General features: G+C 42.5%; 1 protein-coding gene across 1 annotated transcript; it reads right to left on the reverse strand.

The window, feature by feature from the left end:
* Window positions 1-781: 781 nt before the first annotated feature.
* LOC126403439 (tetraspanin-2-like) lies at window positions 782-19,090 on the reverse strand. The gene is made up of 8 exons (XM_050066109.1): window positions 18,888-19,090; window positions 9,898-10,000; window positions 6,012-6,109; window positions 5,838-5,912; window positions 5,645-5,728; window positions 5,262-5,318; window positions 4,036-4,119; window positions 782-3,944 (listed from the first exon to the last, which is right to left on the reverse strand). Exons 1-8 carry the CDS (start codon window positions 18,954-18,956, stop codon window positions 3,879-3,881), a joined length of 636 nt encoding a protein of 211 aa, XP_049922066.1. The 5' UTR covers window positions 18,957-19,090; the 3' UTR covers window positions 782-3,878.
* Window positions 19,091-19,391: the final 301 nt, after the last annotated feature.

The following is a 19,391-nucleotide window of genomic DNA, read 5'->3' on the forward strand; positions in this document are numbered from 1 at the left end:
CTACGTATAGCCTACAAAGTACTTTTACTTTACTTGAATATTTTAATCTCATGCCACTTTCTTCTTCTACTGCACTACACTTTCAGAGGAAATATCATACTTTTTACTCCACTACAATTATTTTATATCTTTAATTACTAGTTACTTTACAATTTAAGATTTTTGCACACAAAACAATATGAAAATATACAAAGATTAGCTGCTTGATTGATTGACAGAAATATTTTTAGAATCATTCAAGTCATTGCTGCTTATTTTATTTCAGTTTATTAAACTGACGGTACAGTGGCGCAGTGGTTAGCATTGTTGCTTCACAGCAAATGGGTTCCTGGTTCAAACCCTAGGGTGGGGGAGCCCTTCTGTGTGGAGTTTGCATGTTCTCCCTGTGTCAGCGTGGGTTTTCTCCGGGTACTCCGGCTTCCTCCCACAGTCCAAAGACATGCAGGTTAATTGGTGACTCTAAATTGTCCATAGGTGTGAATGTGAGTGTGAATGATTGTCTGTCTCTATGTGTCAGCCCTGTGATAGTCTGGCGACCTGTCCAGGGTGTACCCCGCCTCTCACCCAATGTCAGCTGGGATAGGCTCCAGCCCCCTGCGACCCCTAACAGGATAAGTGGATACGGAAAATTAATAACTGAAAGTGATTTAGATTGTAACATTTTTCTTGCAGGACTTTTACCAGTAACACAGTATTTTTACAGTGTGATGTTAGTGCTTTTACTCAAGTAAAGGATCTGAATACTTCCTCCACCACTGCAAATGAGACACAGGAAACAGAGTAAAACTTTACAAGCTTTATTAAACTTCAAACACCTATCTTCCTGAGAAGCCTGGAATGGTATTAAAATAAATTAACACACAATCAACTACGAAAGGCTCAACTGTGTACACAGTGTCTTATTTTCGTGCACAGTGCGTTACATCTCCAGATTTGCTCCAACAAATACAACTGAGGAACACAGCAACAGCTTTGTGGATCGAGTTGCACTAAAACTGTTCCCAGTTTATCCTGTTTTAACTCCGCAGAGCCTCTGAAGTGACAGTCTAGTGACTCTGCTGTGTCTCCTCAATCCTCAGAGTAAACACTGCCTGCTCAATTGTGTCACATTACACTGAAATTAAAAAAAAAATGGACCAGGTCTTGTGTTTCACAAACCTTGATCATTTCGTTAATACAAAGAGGCTTTTGAAATAGTTGGCAGATAAATCGTTGCTCTCACCACTTCAGCTCTCTTGGCAGAGACGACACAGTCAAGTGTGACACTTTGAAACACATTGAAACAATAACGGCGAGTCGAGCCGTATGTGCTACTCGTCGAGTGTGTGTAACGATTGCAGTCCAACTCTAAAAACATATGTACACTTTTGCTACGATCCTTTGCTACTTTCAAAAATAGCTCGTTATCAAGGAAAGGCACATTTAGAAGCTGTTTTAGTCGCGTGGATTTGCTTTGACTATTGCAAACACTGTCATGACTACATGGACACTGTACAACTACTGCAAGCCTCTGTCTACACACAGCATGTTAAATAGATACTATCACATCAACCACAGATAATGTACAACTACAAGGAAACTCACACATATTTACACACCAGAGTCCTGGAATGAACCCTACACAATTAACAGTGGCCTGATTGAGCCTGGATCAATTGACTCCAGATTTTGTGTGTCTGTCCAGCCCTCTTATCTGCTGAGGTTGATGAGATGAGAGGAATCCAGGGGTTATTCCTCAGTTTTTGTTTTGCTGCGGGCGGTGTACTCTTAAGGCACAAAGGGGGAAAAAGACGGAAGTGGGAAGAGATCAGACGTCTGACTTGGATAACCAAAATTTCACAGCCTCACTGCCTATTCTCAGTTGACCGGCTAGCGTATATTTAGCCTGTAAACACGTCCATATGATCCTCCTGACATACAATCAACAGAGACTTGAGGATACTCTGTTATGTAAGGAGGCAAATATATACAGGGAGCTTTTCCTTTGGGATGAGGATTTGGTTTTTAGTTCGGCTGGTGTGTGCTTTAGATTTTTGGATTTACTTTTCCTGACACTCCAGGCAGCTTTTTAAATTAACGTCTGTTTGATAGAAGACTTTTGAAACTTGCTTGGGTCGTGTAATTTACCACCACGTGGGTTTAGTTGTTTAAAGGAATAGTTGGGAAATATTTTTATTCACTTTCTTGCCAAGAGATAGATGAGAAGATCAATACCACGCTCATACAGTAGCGCCCCAAAGGGGGGAGGCCATGTCCTCCGATACTATCACTGGGCCCCCCACTGTGACACCTACTTATGGAGGCTGCCATACTGTCTTTAAGAGCCTGTTCCACACTTTTTAGCTTTTTTAAGCTGGTGCAGAGGTAGTGGTATCTTGTGAAACAACCTAAGGCATCCATTGGTGCCAACCATGTCAGCATAGCTTGTCAGGAAGGGAGCTAAATAATGCTAGGCTAAATTTTGGTGAGGGAACAACTGGCATGACCATTTTCAAAGGAGTCCCTTCAACTTTCACCTCAAGATATCTGAATGAAAATGGGTACCCACGAGTCTCACCTAAACTTGACATGGGTCGCTCCCCGAAAATGTTTTGTTCCTCACAATGAATGTACTTTTAAGGAGGACAACCAGTCAGTTTGAAGAACAATGAATCGCCTAACATGTACAAATACAAAACACATAAAAAAAGGATTGCGGAGGAACTGAAAATGTCAACTGTACCAGTATTAGCCTATGTACATCAGATGATTAGTGACTTTAAATGTAAAAAAAGAAACCAAAGTATATCAGCATGTGATTCTTTAACTCTCCATATTGAAAGTTTTCAAATTGCCTACATACTTCAACAGCATAATGAAATTCCTGAAGTTCAGTTATGGCTTTCGGTATGGCTTTCAGTTTTGGTGTGCCACCCTAAGACCCCTATAAAAAAATTCCTGGGTGCGCCACTGCTCTCATGTCTGTAAAGTTAATGTAAAGCCACAGACAGCAGCCTGTTGGTTTAGCTTAGCATTAAAAAACAGAGCCAGGCTACCTGTTTCCCCCTGTTTCCAGTCTTTGTGCTAAGCTAAGCTAACCAGCTGATGTTGGCAGCTTCATGAAACAGTAGTGTTTTCAATCTCCTAAACAAACTCTCAGCAAGAAAGTGAATGAGCGTATTCTCCAAACTGTTGAACTACTTGTATAGAGTTGTGAGAGCGGAGTGAGAGTGTTGTGTGCGCGCTGGGGCTGCATGATGGATGCATTTGCTGAACACTCACTGGCCATTCCCTCTCTTAACACCCCACTCTGATTCAACCAATCAGGATTCCCTACCAGATTCCAGACAACCTTTTTTAAGGCTGTGGTCTCACATAACACAACATTGCTGTGCTTGTGTGTCCGTGCGCGTTCATGTGTGTGTGTCAATTCGTGTGCACGGATAAGCAAACTCAGCTGCTTTCACCTCAGATTGCTCTCGCTGGGCTAAAGTTTCCCACAGCCGAGGGGTCAGCGTCGAGGCTGTGTGAAAAAGCATTGACACCACTGCGACACTATGTGGGTCAAAATTTGTGATGGTAGCCAAATGGCCATGAGGAACAACAATTTGACAGATTGTCTGGTCAGCATCAGAAATTATACTGCTCCCACTGGATATGCGGATGGTCTTATCAGAATGGTATGAGCGCATGCTATTTTGCTTGTAAATAAATAAATAGAAATTGAGAGAATGTAGCAGAAGGTCAGGCCAGGAGAGCTGGTTTGAGCACCATAGTGAAAAGGATTTTTTTGAACATGATCTATATCCTGGGTCCCTGGATGGATGATGGACAAAGGTTGACATTTAATCTGACGGCTGTACAGTCTTTCACGGAGGGGTAGAGGTCAAGGATCCAGCTTAGATGACCTCCCTGCTGTTGCGAATAGCACAGCAGAGCACCATACTGAAGATCATCCCAATGATCTGCAGAGGAAAAAAGATTTTTCATTTTTTAATAAAAAAATCACTCTCACTCGTAATCTGTGTGTGTTCCTGTGTGTTTCTTCTGCCTCACCATGACTCCAGCGATGCCGATGCCCACGTATCCGATGATGTAGAGTTTACTGTTGAAGAAGTCCTCGATGCCTGTGTCACAGTCCTGCAGACCAAAGTAAAGACGAGTTATGCCAGGCTCACACAACACAACATTTCTGTCTGTCCCGATGGTCACTATGTCACCTTAGGCTATTGTGGAGTTATAACATCGTGCCGTGACTTGGTCGACAGACATGACAGACTACGCGATGGCCCACACCAATCATGCCCGGTCATCTTTTACGACGTGTGTGATGTCATCAGGTTATTCTTGGCCTATTTCATTGTGGCTGTTGATGTGCCAGCTGAAATTTTATTGTAGTACCGTAAAAAGTGCCACCAGATGACATTTGAAGTACCAAATGAAAACTGTACAAGTCACTGAATCCTCCACAACAAGCTCCTGTAAATCTTTCACAATAAATGCCTATTTAGAAAATGAAGGGATTCTCTCAACCGAAATTAGAATGGGCTTTTAATTTTATACAGAGACAGGAAGTGTTGAGTTTGAAATGATGACGCCATGCATTAACTTTATCAAGGCAAACAGGAGCAGATTAAAGGTAAAAATAGAAAATTACAGAGGGAATAATGAATGATTTATAATGTAGTCTGTTTCAAATGAAGCTGGTAGCCTCTACAGTTGTGGTGAGTAAAAGCCACTATTTTTTTAATTTTCTTACTTTATGTCCGTTTCCATTATGAAGAAACAACATTGTTTGCTAGCTTGATGCTAATGGCAGTACTCAGCGTGTTGCTAAAGTGCCTCTGCTGTTTCATTTTTCTGTTTTTACTCTGCATAGTAACGTCCCTAGTGGAAATATCAAAAAGGCTGGAGTGTTGTTGTCGTACAATTGTCCACAGCAGCAGATCGCTCTGTACTCCTATTGGTCAAAGTGATGGGTCTGACAGGAACAGTCGTGAAAGACCAAAAAAAAAACAAAAAAAAAACAATCATGCTAGACTTTTCTGTCAGGAAACAATGGATTATCGTGCACGACACTCGTTGTCATTCACGATCCGAGCCGACACCGCACAACACTGCATCTGGCTATAATCAGGCTGATATCTTGTAGTGTGTACCTGGCATTAAGCAGTGTAATGTTCAAGTGAACCAAGCTGATTTGTACGGCGCCGTGATTCATTCATTAGACAACAAAGGGGCAGAATTCAATTTTCAAGTCTGGAGCTGGTGACAGATTTTACCTTAGTATCTTCTGGGGGATTAGGGCAAGGGTTTTTTATGGTTCCACAGCACTTGAGCTGAAAGTGAGAAGAAAAACAATATGCTGATATATGATATATATGATGGAAGCATGAATAAGCAAATTGCTTTCATTTTTCTGCTTTAAAGGAATACTGTCCCCATAAAATGATCATTTGTATATCTATCACTCAACGCTTGTTATGTCAAATTACTGAAGAATGAATTGAGACGTGGATTATACTCTACAAGTTGTGTGAGAGTTTGTAAATGGATGTTTTGATATAGTTTTGCTGTTGTTATTTGCAACCTCCCTTTATTCATTTTGTGGGTGAAGTATTCCTTTAAGAACAGAGTGATACTCTAACAAATATATTTTACTTACTACTTTCTGGTATGACATGATCAGTGTGCCGTTATTGTTTTCATTGTAGGTTGTTGCGTAGAAGGTCTGAACATCTTTGATGATCTATGTGAGAGAGGACAAGTGAATGACGTGGTGTCGTTATGGTTCAGCAAACTCACTGCACTCAAGCAGTGAGCTCAAGCTGTAATATATTAAATCTATATAAACGTACCTTGTCTTTGTTTAAGAATCCAAACACCCCTGCTGCCACCTCAGCGCCAAAGATGATCAGCAGGCAGGCGAAGAACTGAAAAGATCCACAGTTGAGGTCAGTAAAGGTATCAGACTTAAAATGTTAAGACAAAAGCATTTTAGTTCTGTTCAGTTTGTAAGCGTTTGCACTTACTGAACCCAGCAGGCATTGAGATTCCCGAACAGCTCCACAGCAGCCAAAGAAACCGACCAGCATCACCAGACTGCCAGCACCGATCAGGATATACACACCTGGAGGAACAGAGAACAAAAGACACTTAACATCCAGGCAAAGGCAAGGTAAATAAGACCATTAGCCATGAGGCAACAACCACCAGAATACCTTTTCATTTGATATATTCTATTAAGCAACATAAGTAAGATATACCAGCCTAAAACGCTTTTAAAAGTGGTTTGACTCCCCCCACCTCATGTCAGCTTCACCCTGCTGGTTCATCTGGCCATTTTAATTTGCAGAAGCACCAGCAGGGGGCAGCACAGCGCTAGATTTGTGAGTTGAAACAGTCACTGCTGCCACTCAGAGAAGCTCAGTTACACTTTCAGACCATACTTCTTCAGTGGTCAACTGATCAAATGGCAGCAAACTGAACACAACTCCTTTTTATGATTTCCACACATATTGTTCTTTTTCACTGTGTCCTCACATGAGATGCCTTATAAATAGTGATTCAAGGGGAGCTCCTTTAATGGAGGGCCCTGATCTCCTATTAACCCTCTCATTAGAAAAGGTACATCATGCTCAGGTCTGCAGGGAGGAATCCAACAACAGATTAGTTCCACCACTCTTCCAGGTGGGGTCTGTTGCCAGGCGACAGCTCTGCAGAGGACGGGGTGAGGGAGGTCGCGTCGGCCCCCCAGGTGCTGTGGGCTCAGGTGGGAACGAGAGAGGAATACAGTTCATAGGATCCCCGTGTGTCGACAGAAAGACTCGATGTGATACAATAATTGAGTTGGGTGCGTCACTTCTTTTGTTGTTAGGAGGGAGAGTTTAGTTGCCGCCTTAAGGTGTCACATGATCGGTTCGCAAGCTGATCAGCTTCCAACTCAATACTACTACCACTACGTCACTACATTTGCAATTTATACCTCTGTTGCAACTAGTCTGCAGCTAAAGGATTGAGAGCAGGGAGGGACAGAGTGCAAGGAGCACCTCTATACTACAGATGCCTCGTTGCCGGTTGCCTGGAAAATGAAGCACCCCCTGTCTTTTGACCACGATGTAACAATGAGGGGGCAAAACGCAGAGCAAGAGGCAGCTTCCAGCAACAATCCCTGACTTCATCTAACCAAACTTTTTAAAACAAAATCTAAAAAAAGACATCAGCTACTGTACATGATGAAGGTCTTGTTGTGCATCCCAAAACACACTGAGAAAACTCTTCCTCTAACCTCTGCAAGCACATCGAACCAAGTTGCACATACTGTGGGTGAAAATGACGTTCTAACTATCTAGCTATGTTACTTTTTCGAAAGAAACTTGTACTTTGAGTAATCTACTGACCACGTACTTGTATACTTTTAATTGAATAGGTTTCCCAAATGACGATTTTGGCTTTTACTGGATCCATTTTTATGGGAGTAATTGTACTTTTGCATCAGTATAGATCTTCCGTGCTCCACCCACCACTGCTCAGCGCACTGGTGATGCTGCTGCAACAACAAACTGAACGAGACACTGTTTGTCTTCTTGGTTTCGAAAGGAAAAACAATCTGAGGTTCTTTGTCATTTCTTATAATTCGGCATTTCAAAGTACAGAGACAGGGAAAGTTTTGTGTGGGTGTGATGCCATGGCAACAAGGCATAGCAACTGTTGCACGCTCTCAGCTGTGTCTGCGGGGACGGCACTCTCACTGTCAAAGCCATGTGTAGCACCATACTCTCAGACTCTCAGAGGACCTGACTTCGAGGAGCCACCCATCATCAGTCAGACCACTTAGACATCACACACACACACACACACACACACACATACACACACAGACACACACACAAAGTGACGAAATACCTTTACTGTATTATAGGCTTTTGTGAGAAAATAACACTTGTCTACCGTCACACATCCTCATCAGTCTTGGCTTCAGAGAGCAAAGTAAAGTACCAGTGAGGAAGAGAAATGTTTAGTCTGGAGACTAAAGCTGACATTATCATACACTGATCGCTGTGATCAGATAGTGGATGTCGAAGGGTAGTCCTACACAGGACAGCTAAACACCTCTCTCTCCTCTCCTCTCTCTCATTTAACGTCCCGTCCTGTTTTTTCCTTCAAGTCTCTGCCATGGATCCCCATCTGTTTCTATGATTGCCCTCTTCCATGTGCCTTTTTATCTGTCCCAACACTCAACGTCTCCTCCTCCTCCTCCTCCTCCTCCTCCTCCTCCTCCATCTCTCTTTCCATCTGGGCAGGGTGACTGATTGAAAGGTGGTTAGCAGCCCTGTGGTTTCTCTTGTGCATTTACGCGCTATGTGCAGCAGTCATTTCCTGTTATTCGCACTCATCTCCAGCCTGAAAGCAGCAAGCACACACCTAATAATGAAAAAACAACAACATGAGAGCCTGTTGCATTTGGACATTTAATGCTGGCAAACTTGCTGTTGGGACACCCACGAAATCCTGAAACTCACACACAAACAGACTGACTTGTGTAGAGGCACTGAATTATTTTCCCCTTACAGCCTTTCTGTGCATGTTTTGGCTTTTATACGTGCTTGTGGTCGGAATATCCCCTCTGACATAGAGACAGTAATTTATTCACAGGCAAAGGGAACTGCACTGAAACATGTCAATAAAGAATTTTAAAGCCCCCCTCCAGACTGTAAATGACAGAAATAAAAGGAACATGGCATTTTGATGTTCATAATGGTACTAATGTGTGTGTAGCCCATTCAAAATTGATATTAAATTACTTATCTGCAAAATATGGGTGTGATTTGACAATGGGGTCATGATGTGTAAATGTGATTTTCAATACTGCAAAAATAAGACCATGCCATATATTTCCATTCCTAACATCAGTCAGCATAAAAGTCCAACTGCTGATACTTCAAAGTGAAACATCTGAACTTTCCTTAACCCTTTTCAAGTGGTTTCTGAGCAACATAAAAAAAACACACTAACAATGCAATATATGCAACAACGACAGCAGTGCTTCAACGGACTTTGAAAAAACCTGCCGTGAATTGTTCAACATATGTATTGAATCAACGACCTTGTATTAAATTTGATGCAGCATAAGGTCGGCCAACGGGACAGTATAAACTATACTGTGTGACGGCAGAAAGATGTCCACCAGTAAAGATTGGCTGTACTTTTTCTACTGCAGGAGCAAATCAAGGACGGATTCTTGCATGACCTTATAATTCTTACGTAATCTCAAGATCTCGCATGTCCAGCTGACTCCACAATTGGCAAAAGCCATGAAGGAATGCTTCACCTGTAAAATGACCATTTGAGCATTTGTATATCACTCACATTTACATTTTAACTTGAATGTGTGAAGAAAACTTTGTTTTTCTTGCATGCCTTGATGTGAGCTGAGAAAAACAACAAAAAAAATTCATGAATTTAAATAATGAGGTCCGCGTTTAACAACAGTAAAACCAGTGGTGCTGCGGAAGTTGATTAAGTGGGTGTGCTAATAAGTAGATGGGTAGGTTACCAAGGAGGAGGTGGGTATACTCTCCTGTATATTCCAATAGCTTATTGATTGATTAAATTTCAATGTTTTCGTAAAAATGCATGCATTTTGGGACATACTGATCATACGACTAGATAAATGACACTTGGATTATACTGCACGGGTTGTGCAAGAGTTTGTAAACAAATGTCTTTATATAGATCAAATCATCACCGTTTTCTGTGGAGGCATGCTACACAAATGTTTTCTTCATTACAGTAATTCAAGGTAACAAAATGGTGATTTTGTGGGCGAACTCTTCCTGTAATGCAGCATATTGTTACACACCTACGCTGTGTGTGCATTGACTGTGGAGATCAGCTGACGTACACTATGGTACTCACCAATAAAGAAAGTGTCTGGAGCTTTATCACCGTTGAGGAGAGAGACAGTCTCGGGGTCAAAACGCAGCCACAGTCCCACTGCCAGAACAAAGGATCCCATCAACTGCAGAGAGAGGAGAGACTTGAAATAAGCTCTTGCTGCATATCACTTATTATAGCCTGTACTTTCTTCAGAAAAATACATAGAAAACACTGACAAATAAAAGCAGTAGACAAGTGGTCTATAGTCTGTCGAGACTCGGGCTTTAATTGTAACCGAACCCTAATAAAAACCAACTGTAGATGTAATAATCATTAAAATGACACATGGTTGCGGTCATTACAGCCAATAACTATAAAGTAGAGAATCAATTTTCCATTATTTCATACTGAAGCATGTGTCTCTTATCATTTATATCCTGGCTTTAGATCTGACGTCATTGCTGTAAATTGGTTTCAGCATTCAACACAAAGGCTACACTCTTTTCATCCAAAGCACAACGGTGGAAGTGCATGATTTTGTCAGGCCTTCGGAGGGCTTGTTCTTTTGCTCTCTCCAAATGTGATTTTCCACATAAATATAGCAAATGGTGCAGTGGAGTTTCCACTCTGGCCCTCCACCCTTTGCACTTAGGCAGCAGGAGTATAATCTCAATAAGAGTGAGGCTAAAAATGAATATTTTGTGTCCAAACAATAGGTCTGAATATCTGTCTACATCATCTGTGTGTTCCAAACCAACAGATCCAAGCAAAATGTAAGTTATGTAACTGTGAAACACTCCTCAGTGATGTCTGGCGGCCCACTAGGGAGAAAATGACCCGCTTGGCTGTGGGCAGCAGTGTGGCACCTTGAGCTTAAACAGGCTCTCCTGTTTGTTTGGAAATGTGGTTACATGTTGCTCATATTTTCCTTCATCTAAACCACCATGTGCATACATCGAGCAAAATCATACACCCTGCAATGCTCCAGCGCGAAACTCACTGCAGCAAAGAAACTTTTATCCTCTAAGTGGTCAGAGGACTTTGAAGTAAATGCTTTGTTTTCCTGAGATCTGAGATGCTCTCAAGAGCAGAGACTTGCGGTGGGCATTTCACTGAGAGGTCAATACTGAGAGGTTTTAATGATCACTGAGCCCATGCCCCCTGAGGATAATCCAGGCTAAAAACCTTCTGAGCTGGGCTTCAAAACAACACGGTGTGTGTGTGTGTGTGTGTGTGTGTGTGTGTGTGTGTGTGTGTGTGTGTGTGTGTGTGTGTGCGCGCGCGCGTGCACAGAGAAATAAAATGATTTGTCTAAATGGAGAGTATTTAGAAGTGCTTGTCACATGGTCTCTGTGTCCTAGATCTCAGAATTTAGGTAGACTGTTTGTGCAACTGTTTGTTTCTATGTCCTCCAGCTCTGCTAAGTCAATTTATTTAGAGAAACAAACCCGAGTTGCCAAGTTCAGACAAAAACAAACTGTTCCACGTCTGTGTCTTAATTCAACTTTGTGCCCTCTTGTTTACCAAACCCACTGTGCCTTTTTGTGGTTCTGCAATTTCTCTTGTTTCATTCTTCATCCTCTCATCCTCACTGTCTACACTCCCCTCCTCCTCCACCCCGGCTCCACAGGTTATATTTTACGGTGTTGGTGTGAAGTAAAGCCAGTAGCTCAGTTGTAAAGCATCGGAATAGGACAGGTGTTGGGAAGCCGGCTTCCTCTCAAACTGAGGATTTAGTGTCATGCGTGGTGATGTATGGGACAGCTGAGCTCTTGGGGTTTCAGGATTAGCAGGTCCAAAGTGATAAAGCACAGTGAAGTGAAGGCTGCAGATATGTAGACTTACTGAACCAGGCTGGATTAGTGCGGAGAGGCGCTCTGGATCTATTTAACCCCGGTATGTGTCGGAGCACATGATGGTGCGGTGGTGTTGCTGGAGGTGTGAGGTGAGGACTGCTGCCCAATGTGGATATGCACACAGCGCTAAGAGCTGCAGCTAGATTGCGTGTGTGTTAGCGGAGGACGAGGAGGAGCAGGTGGTTGACAAAAAAAAAAAAGCTCAGCCAAACCTCACTTCTATTACGCTGCATTTAAAAGCCTTTTCGAGAGTTAGATGCATCAATGGATACCGCAGTGAAAGGTCTCGTTTTAGAGGAGTGGGGCTGCATCCAACACTGCAGGCAATAGCAGACGCGCTAAGTACATTCTCAACCCGACTATCCCANCCACCTCCCTAAACTACCACCCCGCCCCCTGACTTATATCTATGTGTCCCCCCCCTCCTCTACCCCACCTCATCTCGCCCCCCTCTTTCCAAACCTCACCCAAAGGACAAAGACCCACTGTCTCCCTGTGACTATACGTTTCCGTGCACAATAGGAGGGAAACAGACAGACACAATGAAAGAGGGAAAAGAAAAGAGAGAATAGGTCATTAGAAGACCCATCATCTTTTTTTTCTTTGCCTGCACGCACATAAGACAGAAGCATCCTATTTAGAGACTAAGCTAAAACTCCAACCTGTGTCCTATAGGTCTCCAAAACACACATAGAAGTGAGAATAGCAGTTACCCTACATTGTCTTTCTGTCCTATGTCTGGATATTTCTAGACAGTCATGGAAATCTCTCTGTCGAAGCTTTATTGAGTGTCTTTTACAGTAACAAGGCCTACTTTTTTTAACAGTGCTGTTAAATAGTGTTTTTGTGAGGGGAGTTTCCATGAGAACAGGGGCTGAGCTGACACAGGGCTGTGGTCTTGGTCAGAGACAGTCTGGGGCACTATCCACTTTCTAGGTTAGACCTTATTTTCAGTAGAAATACAAAAAAAAGTCGCGCTGTAAATTAAAACAAAAGCGGCATATGAAAGCAAAACATCTGTAAACTACTTCTTTAAACCCAGCAATAATTGGTGAGTGATTGAAAAGTGTCCAAAATAGTCTTCTGTCTGGCATATGTTTGGGAAAACAGATGCAAGCGCACATGTACAATGATGGGCAGAAGGAAAGTGTAAATAGGAGTGGGATAATTATGGGTGGAGTAAATCCCATTGTACTCTGCCACAGGCTGAGGGTGGGGGAGTGTGGTGGCACACATCAACCTCCACAACAGACGAGTGTGTTTGTAGAGCTGAATATTTGGTGCCAAAATTCATTTTAGAGCAGTGCATGTTACTAGAAACCTTTGGACCCCTCTTCTGAATAAATCAATCTCCATTCTGTGAGTGTGTTTTTGAAGTTAAATGATGTCTTACAATAGAGAAATATGATCCTACTTTACTGGTGTAAAAATATTTTTTATGCCTTTCTATTTTTTAATTTTCCTAAGATTAATTTAGATTATTCGACAATGAAAGTAGGACTGCATTTTAGCTATTTGTTTTGTTATGGTAATGAAGCCCAAGATTTGAATTAAAGTCCATATGGTGTGGCAGCAAAAAAACCTTTTTACCAAATAATACCCTGCCAATCATGCTGCTGAATCTAACGTCAGCCACATATAAACTACTGTAGGCTATTGTATATAACTTGCAATGTTGTCTATTACTCTCTGTTAAACATGTTTAGCTCGATCTATAGCTCTGAACTTAATAGATATCTGAGTTTGTGAAACTGACCTCTCCCAACATGTTGTCTGTTATCTATTACCTGTACCTTTAATGAGTCATCCATCCAGGAAATACAAGTTTAATCAAAGTGCCCCTGCTACATGATGTCAGAAGCTTGAAACAGCCCCTCTGCATTAACTGAGACAGTTTGGCAAGGAACTTGGTTTCGGGATTAACGTTTTGTAGCCACATACAACACATTCTCACTCATGGACTTTCCATGTTGAGATATGATGTGCAAGGTACCCTTGATGCGTTGGTTCGCCAAGATAATAATAACAAAAACAGTGTTGATGTGTTTAAATGATATAATCTCCTACCTTCACAATTAGCTCAGACGTTTCGCATAACTTTTTTTTGGCTTGGAATTTGATAGACAATAAAAATTCATGACAGGGTTAGGGTTAGGGTTTGGGTATGGGTTAACCTTACACAATATATTAAAACCTAAAATTACCTAAAGCAGGCGAAAAGAACTACTTAGTAGATTTTAGTAGAAACTTTGAATCGGGAATTGTATTTAATCATGAATACTTCAAGAAAAAATTTAACATTTGTTGGAAAAGTCAGTCAACAAATATGGGACACATGACCTTTTAAAATGCAAGGTTCATATGGGGGCGGGTAGGACAAAAAATAATTTGCCAATGTATTAACAATCTTTTAATAGTAACTCTTATTTTTGACATTTCTTCTCACTACACCACTAACTTTGATTCTAATGCTAACTGAATACAATACTTGATTGTCACACACACATGCACAAGAAGGTGGAGGAGATAGTGACGACATTCTGAGTTTTAAAATGAGCATTGATATTCCTAAAATCTGCAAAAAATCTGCAGAGTTCTGCAGGCACAGATTTTGTATGGGCCTGTTTATCACTGATGTACATTAGAAACAATATAGGACCCAGGACACTGCCCTGGTGGACAACGTTGGTCACAAGTTTCATTCCAAAAATGAAAATATCATCATAAAATATCAGTATTTTGCCCATGCCATTTTAGGCCCTGACACACCAAGCCGACAGTTGGCCATCGGTCAATGTTGGGCCATCAGTGAGCGCCTTGTCGCCCTCATCAGTTCAGTATATCCTGCACTGCTGCCCCACAATGTTTTGTTTTTTCTGGCCAATTCAGTATATTGATTGGTGATGGTGGAGCCTGTCTTTGAATGAAATCACACACACTGATTGGCAGTTTAGCTCAGCACAGGAGAGGAGTGAGGAAGGTAAACAAACAGCTAAAGTCAAGAGGGAGTGAGCCCAAAAGAAATTTGTTACACAAGGTAAGATGTTCAGATTATTATCAGATCAGACAGGTCTTTATGTTACTAGGTTTTGTGCTGGTCAGTGTTCAGCCGTACATAGCTGTGATATTTAAAGACAAGCTTATGGCCCTGTTTACTGTTCCTGCCTTTATTTGCCAAACAGTCTCAGTTGTTTTTATCCACATGATCACATGGCAATGTGACAATAGTCCTATTTGTTAATGTAGATTTTATTTTGTCACTTGCTTTGAATGACATCACTGCTCATTTAGATCTAATAAATGTTTGGGACTTTCCAAACAGGGTCTTTTAGTTCTACATCTTTCTCTACTAATTTTCCCTCCTATTCTCTTTCATTTTCAGTTAGGCTGACACAGTTATTAAAGCTGAATAAATTATCATCCCTTAAATTAAACTACATAAATTATTTTTTATGGGCTAAAAACTATGGTTGTATTTTAATGTAATATCTATTAAGTATGTTTTACATAATGCAGATTAAGACAGAAGCCATTTAATGGCAACTATTTTAACACAGAGTGCAGGATGATGAGGGCATGTTCACTGCCATACATTGACATTATACCTGTAACAAAGATGAGCTGTGTGTTTATTGACTGAAACTTTTTCCCTTCACAGAACTAAATGCAAGTTTTAGATTTTGTATTACTGTGTTGTTTTTTGGCCAGCAGATCAGAGGTGTGGGCTGATCAGACTCGAGTCACAAATTTGATGACTTGCCAAAATCAATTAAGTCTTGCAACTCGACTTGGACCTCAGCACCTGTGACTCGTGACTTCACTGTGACCTTCCCCTGAGCCCAACTATTAAAAAGTACTGTATGTCATCTATAAAGTGTGCCATAAATCTATTCATTTCCTGAATTAACTAATAATAACATTATTCATTCCAAGCAAGTAAACAAATGCCTCCTAAGATGATCCACTTTGTTTGAACTAACCCGGCAGCATCTAGTCAAGTTCATTCACGCACAAAAACTATGCGGTGGTCAACAAAAAAACAAATTGCAGTATGAACAACATGTGGGTCCAAAATTGCAGACTGAGACGCAACAACTTCCAACAAACATGTTTTAACAAATAAATAAAAACATTCCTGATTTTTGTAAATTATATATACAGTGTTGTTAAAATGGCATTACATGTGGTGGAGAGCGCATTATGACTTGTTTATGACTTGAAACTCAAAGTTTAGGACTTAGGAAATGACTTAGGACTTGACTGTCTTGACTTGGTACTTGACCTGAGTGGAAAGACTTGAGGCTCACTTGTGACAAAACCATGACTTGGTCCCACCTCTGCACCAACTCGACAACTCGAGCAATGGACAAAAACAACAGAAACACTGGGAGTTCAAGTATCTCGGGGTGTTCTTTACGAGTGAGGGTAGAATGGAGCATGACATGGATCAGTCGTTTGGCGCGGTGTCTGCAGTGATGCAGGCAATGTGCCGGACTGTCATGGTAAAGAGAGAGCTGAGCCAGAAGGCAAAGCTTTCGATTCACTGGTCCATCTACGTCCCAACCCTCACCTATGGTCATGAGCTCTGGGTAGTGACCGAAAGAATGAGATTGCGGATACAAGCGGCTGAAATGAGTTTCCTCCGTGGGGTGGCTGGGCTCAGCCTTAGAGATAGGGTGAGGAGCTTGGACATCCAGAGGAGAGCTCCTTCACACCAAAAGCGATCAGTTGAGGTGATTCAGGCATCTTATCAGGATGCCTCCTGGGTGCCTCCCGTTAGAGGTGTTCCAGGCACGTCCTACTGGTAGGAGGCCCCGGGGCAGACCCAGAACACACTGAAGGGAATTCATATCTCATCTGGCCTGGGAACACCTTGGGGTCCCTCAGGAGGAGCTGGAAAGTGTTGCTGGGGAGAGGGATGTCTGGAATGCTTTGCTCGGCCTCCTACCCCAATGACCCGACTTCGGATAAGCATTTGAAAATGGATGGATTGGATTGTTACACAACCAAATTGATAACTAAGCCAATAGGAGTCCCTTTAAAAATGTGTTGTATCAGTTGTTTTCCATAAGGAGGAAATACACTGGAGGAATATCTGTGGGAAAGACGCTTCATGCAGCACCTCTCAAGCACATCACTGTGACGCAACGCTTGCCCCACACTGTTTACCCCAGGCTTAATTTTTGACTATATAGGGCAGTCAGTGAACTATAGCACACAAACACAGGCCAGACAAGCCAGCAAGGTATTGATGTGCCGTTGCCAGCTGTTGTATTTACAGCTATCAGTGTAATATATACAAGAGCTTGGCCTGCACTACATTAATGACAGTCTAGTGTTGGAGCGCTGCAGGAATCTCACTACATCATGATGCTGTGACATGGAGCCAGAGAGGTTTATAAACACAGAGACACTTTGTACGTATTGATTGATGACTGTGTTTTGGATGTGTCGAAAGAGGGTAGTTGTACGGCTCTCTTCATCACTCACATAAAGCAACATTTGTGCGTTTGAAGTGTGTGAGTGTCCACAGTTCCCATCTGTTGTCAACAGTCAGTGTCCAACAGAAGAGCCACCGGCCTGTCTCTGCCCTACTGTCCACTCACTCAGGGCTCATGGGGGGATTTGAAGGGAAACATATCTGCCCCTCCTCCACCCATTTTCATCACACACACTCTTCTCGTCAGCTCTCACTTCACCATCAACAGACGGGGCCGCAGCCCAGGGATGGATCAGGATGCAGGGAATGTGCAAAACTCATATGCAGCGAGGACCAAAAAGTTGAGGAGCAACTGTATAGGTGTTTCTCTGGTGCTGTGTGACATGTGGCACACATCCACAGAATATCCCGCCATCCTCATACTGATCTGATTTTCTGTCTTTATCTGGGTCAGCTCTTTAGCCATGCGAGCGCGTGCACATGCACATGAATATCCCTCTCAATCTCCCAATGACCCTTTTCTCTCCCATCACATTTGTCTTTCTTTCTCTATGTTTCTTGAACATGTCTGTCAGACACTGTCATTTCTCTCATCCTAACTTCTCTGTCTCTGCACACATCCACACTCTGATGTATTAAAAAAAGGTTGCAGTAACAGCCACACCCATCCTGTATATGGGGGGTAGTGGTAAGTGGACATAGGACAACTTAATGGTGGGACCGGTGGGGCCACCGCGTTTAGGGCTCGGGCAGGCTCTGCTGCTTAGCCAGGCAGGAGCAGCAGACTGAAGTTATGCTATTGTCCCGCTGTCACAATGGATCCATTCACGCTGCTCTCAGCGCCTGATCCACTCCACAGATGCTTGTTGGAAAATCTCTCTCTCACACACACACACACACACACACACACACACAAAGGAGCGTCCCCTCTGAGGACTGGGAACGGTGGAACACATATGCCAAAGTGCTCCTTTACACACACAAAGGTTATCCAGCAACTTACTGTAGACTTGAAATTAGTGTGTTCTTTTATAGCATGCACTTTGAATGGACTTTAATAAGGATGTCAGGGTTTATAAAGGCACATGTGCACAGCATGTGTGCAGGACAAACACATACACACCTTTCACATCCACCTGACACTTTGTCTTGAGTAAAGTGACTCTCTTGTGCCTCCTTCTGAGTGCCCCTGTGCTGCTTTTAAAAAACCCAGAAGAGGAAGCAGTTGAGGGATCTCATGCCCCAAGGTGGTTATAACTTCAGTTTATCAATCAGCTCCGCGCTGTTTGTTAATGGAGATATGTGGCGCAGGGAGCCAACTGCTGAGTTTGTTTTCCATGCTGTCTCTCAATCTTTCTCCCTCTCTCTGTCTTTTCATTCAGTCTTCCTTTCAAAAACACGCTTCCCCGGGAAAAGGGGGGCGGGTTTTTCCTCTGTGGAAAATCTGATTTGAACCCGGTGAGCCAAAACTAAAAGTCTCTCTGGCTGTCACCCTTTCCGCGCCACGCAGAGGTAAACCCACGCCGGACGGCAACACTAAATTAAGCACACAAGAGGATGAATGCGAAAAAAAATTGTCAACTATCTCAGCATCGTTACGAAAATAACACGTGGGTGTGAAAGTCTGCTGTGCAGAGTGAGCAGTCTGCACTGCTGCACTTGCTCCGTGTTCATTTACGCACAACTTGCATCCCATCGCCACACATGCACCAACAAGCCGAACATGCACTTACCCAGAATATAAAGTTGAACACGAATAAAAGGTATTTCACGCATTTCATTCCTCCTTCCACCTTCGACATTTTGGCTGGATGTGTTTTGCCTTTATCCCCGCAAAATGCTCTGACGGTTGTGTTGGCTCCGCGCACTGTGACAATAACGGTCCACCCCGGTCACAACACTCGTGCATCAAGGAGCGCCGTCTCTCTCTCTCTCTCTCTCTCTCTCTATCTCTCTCTCTCTCACACACACACACACACACACACACACACACACACACACACTCACTCAAACACCGCAGGATCCGCTCTTTCCAGACCGCCCCTTTCAACAATGCAGAGGGGGGCTACAGGGGGGACTGAGACTACACGATGAGGATTTGTCACTATTTACCTATAAAATGATTTTCACCCTAGCCTATGTTTAGTAGCCCATGTCCTTTTTATATTTGACTCCAAGTTTGTCACACCATGGCATTTTCAAGTGCTTAAATAGTCAAAGCTGGCCTGAAAGAATAA

Source organism: Epinephelus moara, chromosome 16 (assembly GCF_006386435.1).
Source record: "Epinephelus moara isolate mb chromosome 16, YSFRI_EMoa_1.0, whole genome shotgun sequence".
Lineage (NCBI taxonomy): Eukaryota > Metazoa > Chordata > Actinopteri > Perciformes > Serranidae > Epinephelus > Epinephelus moara.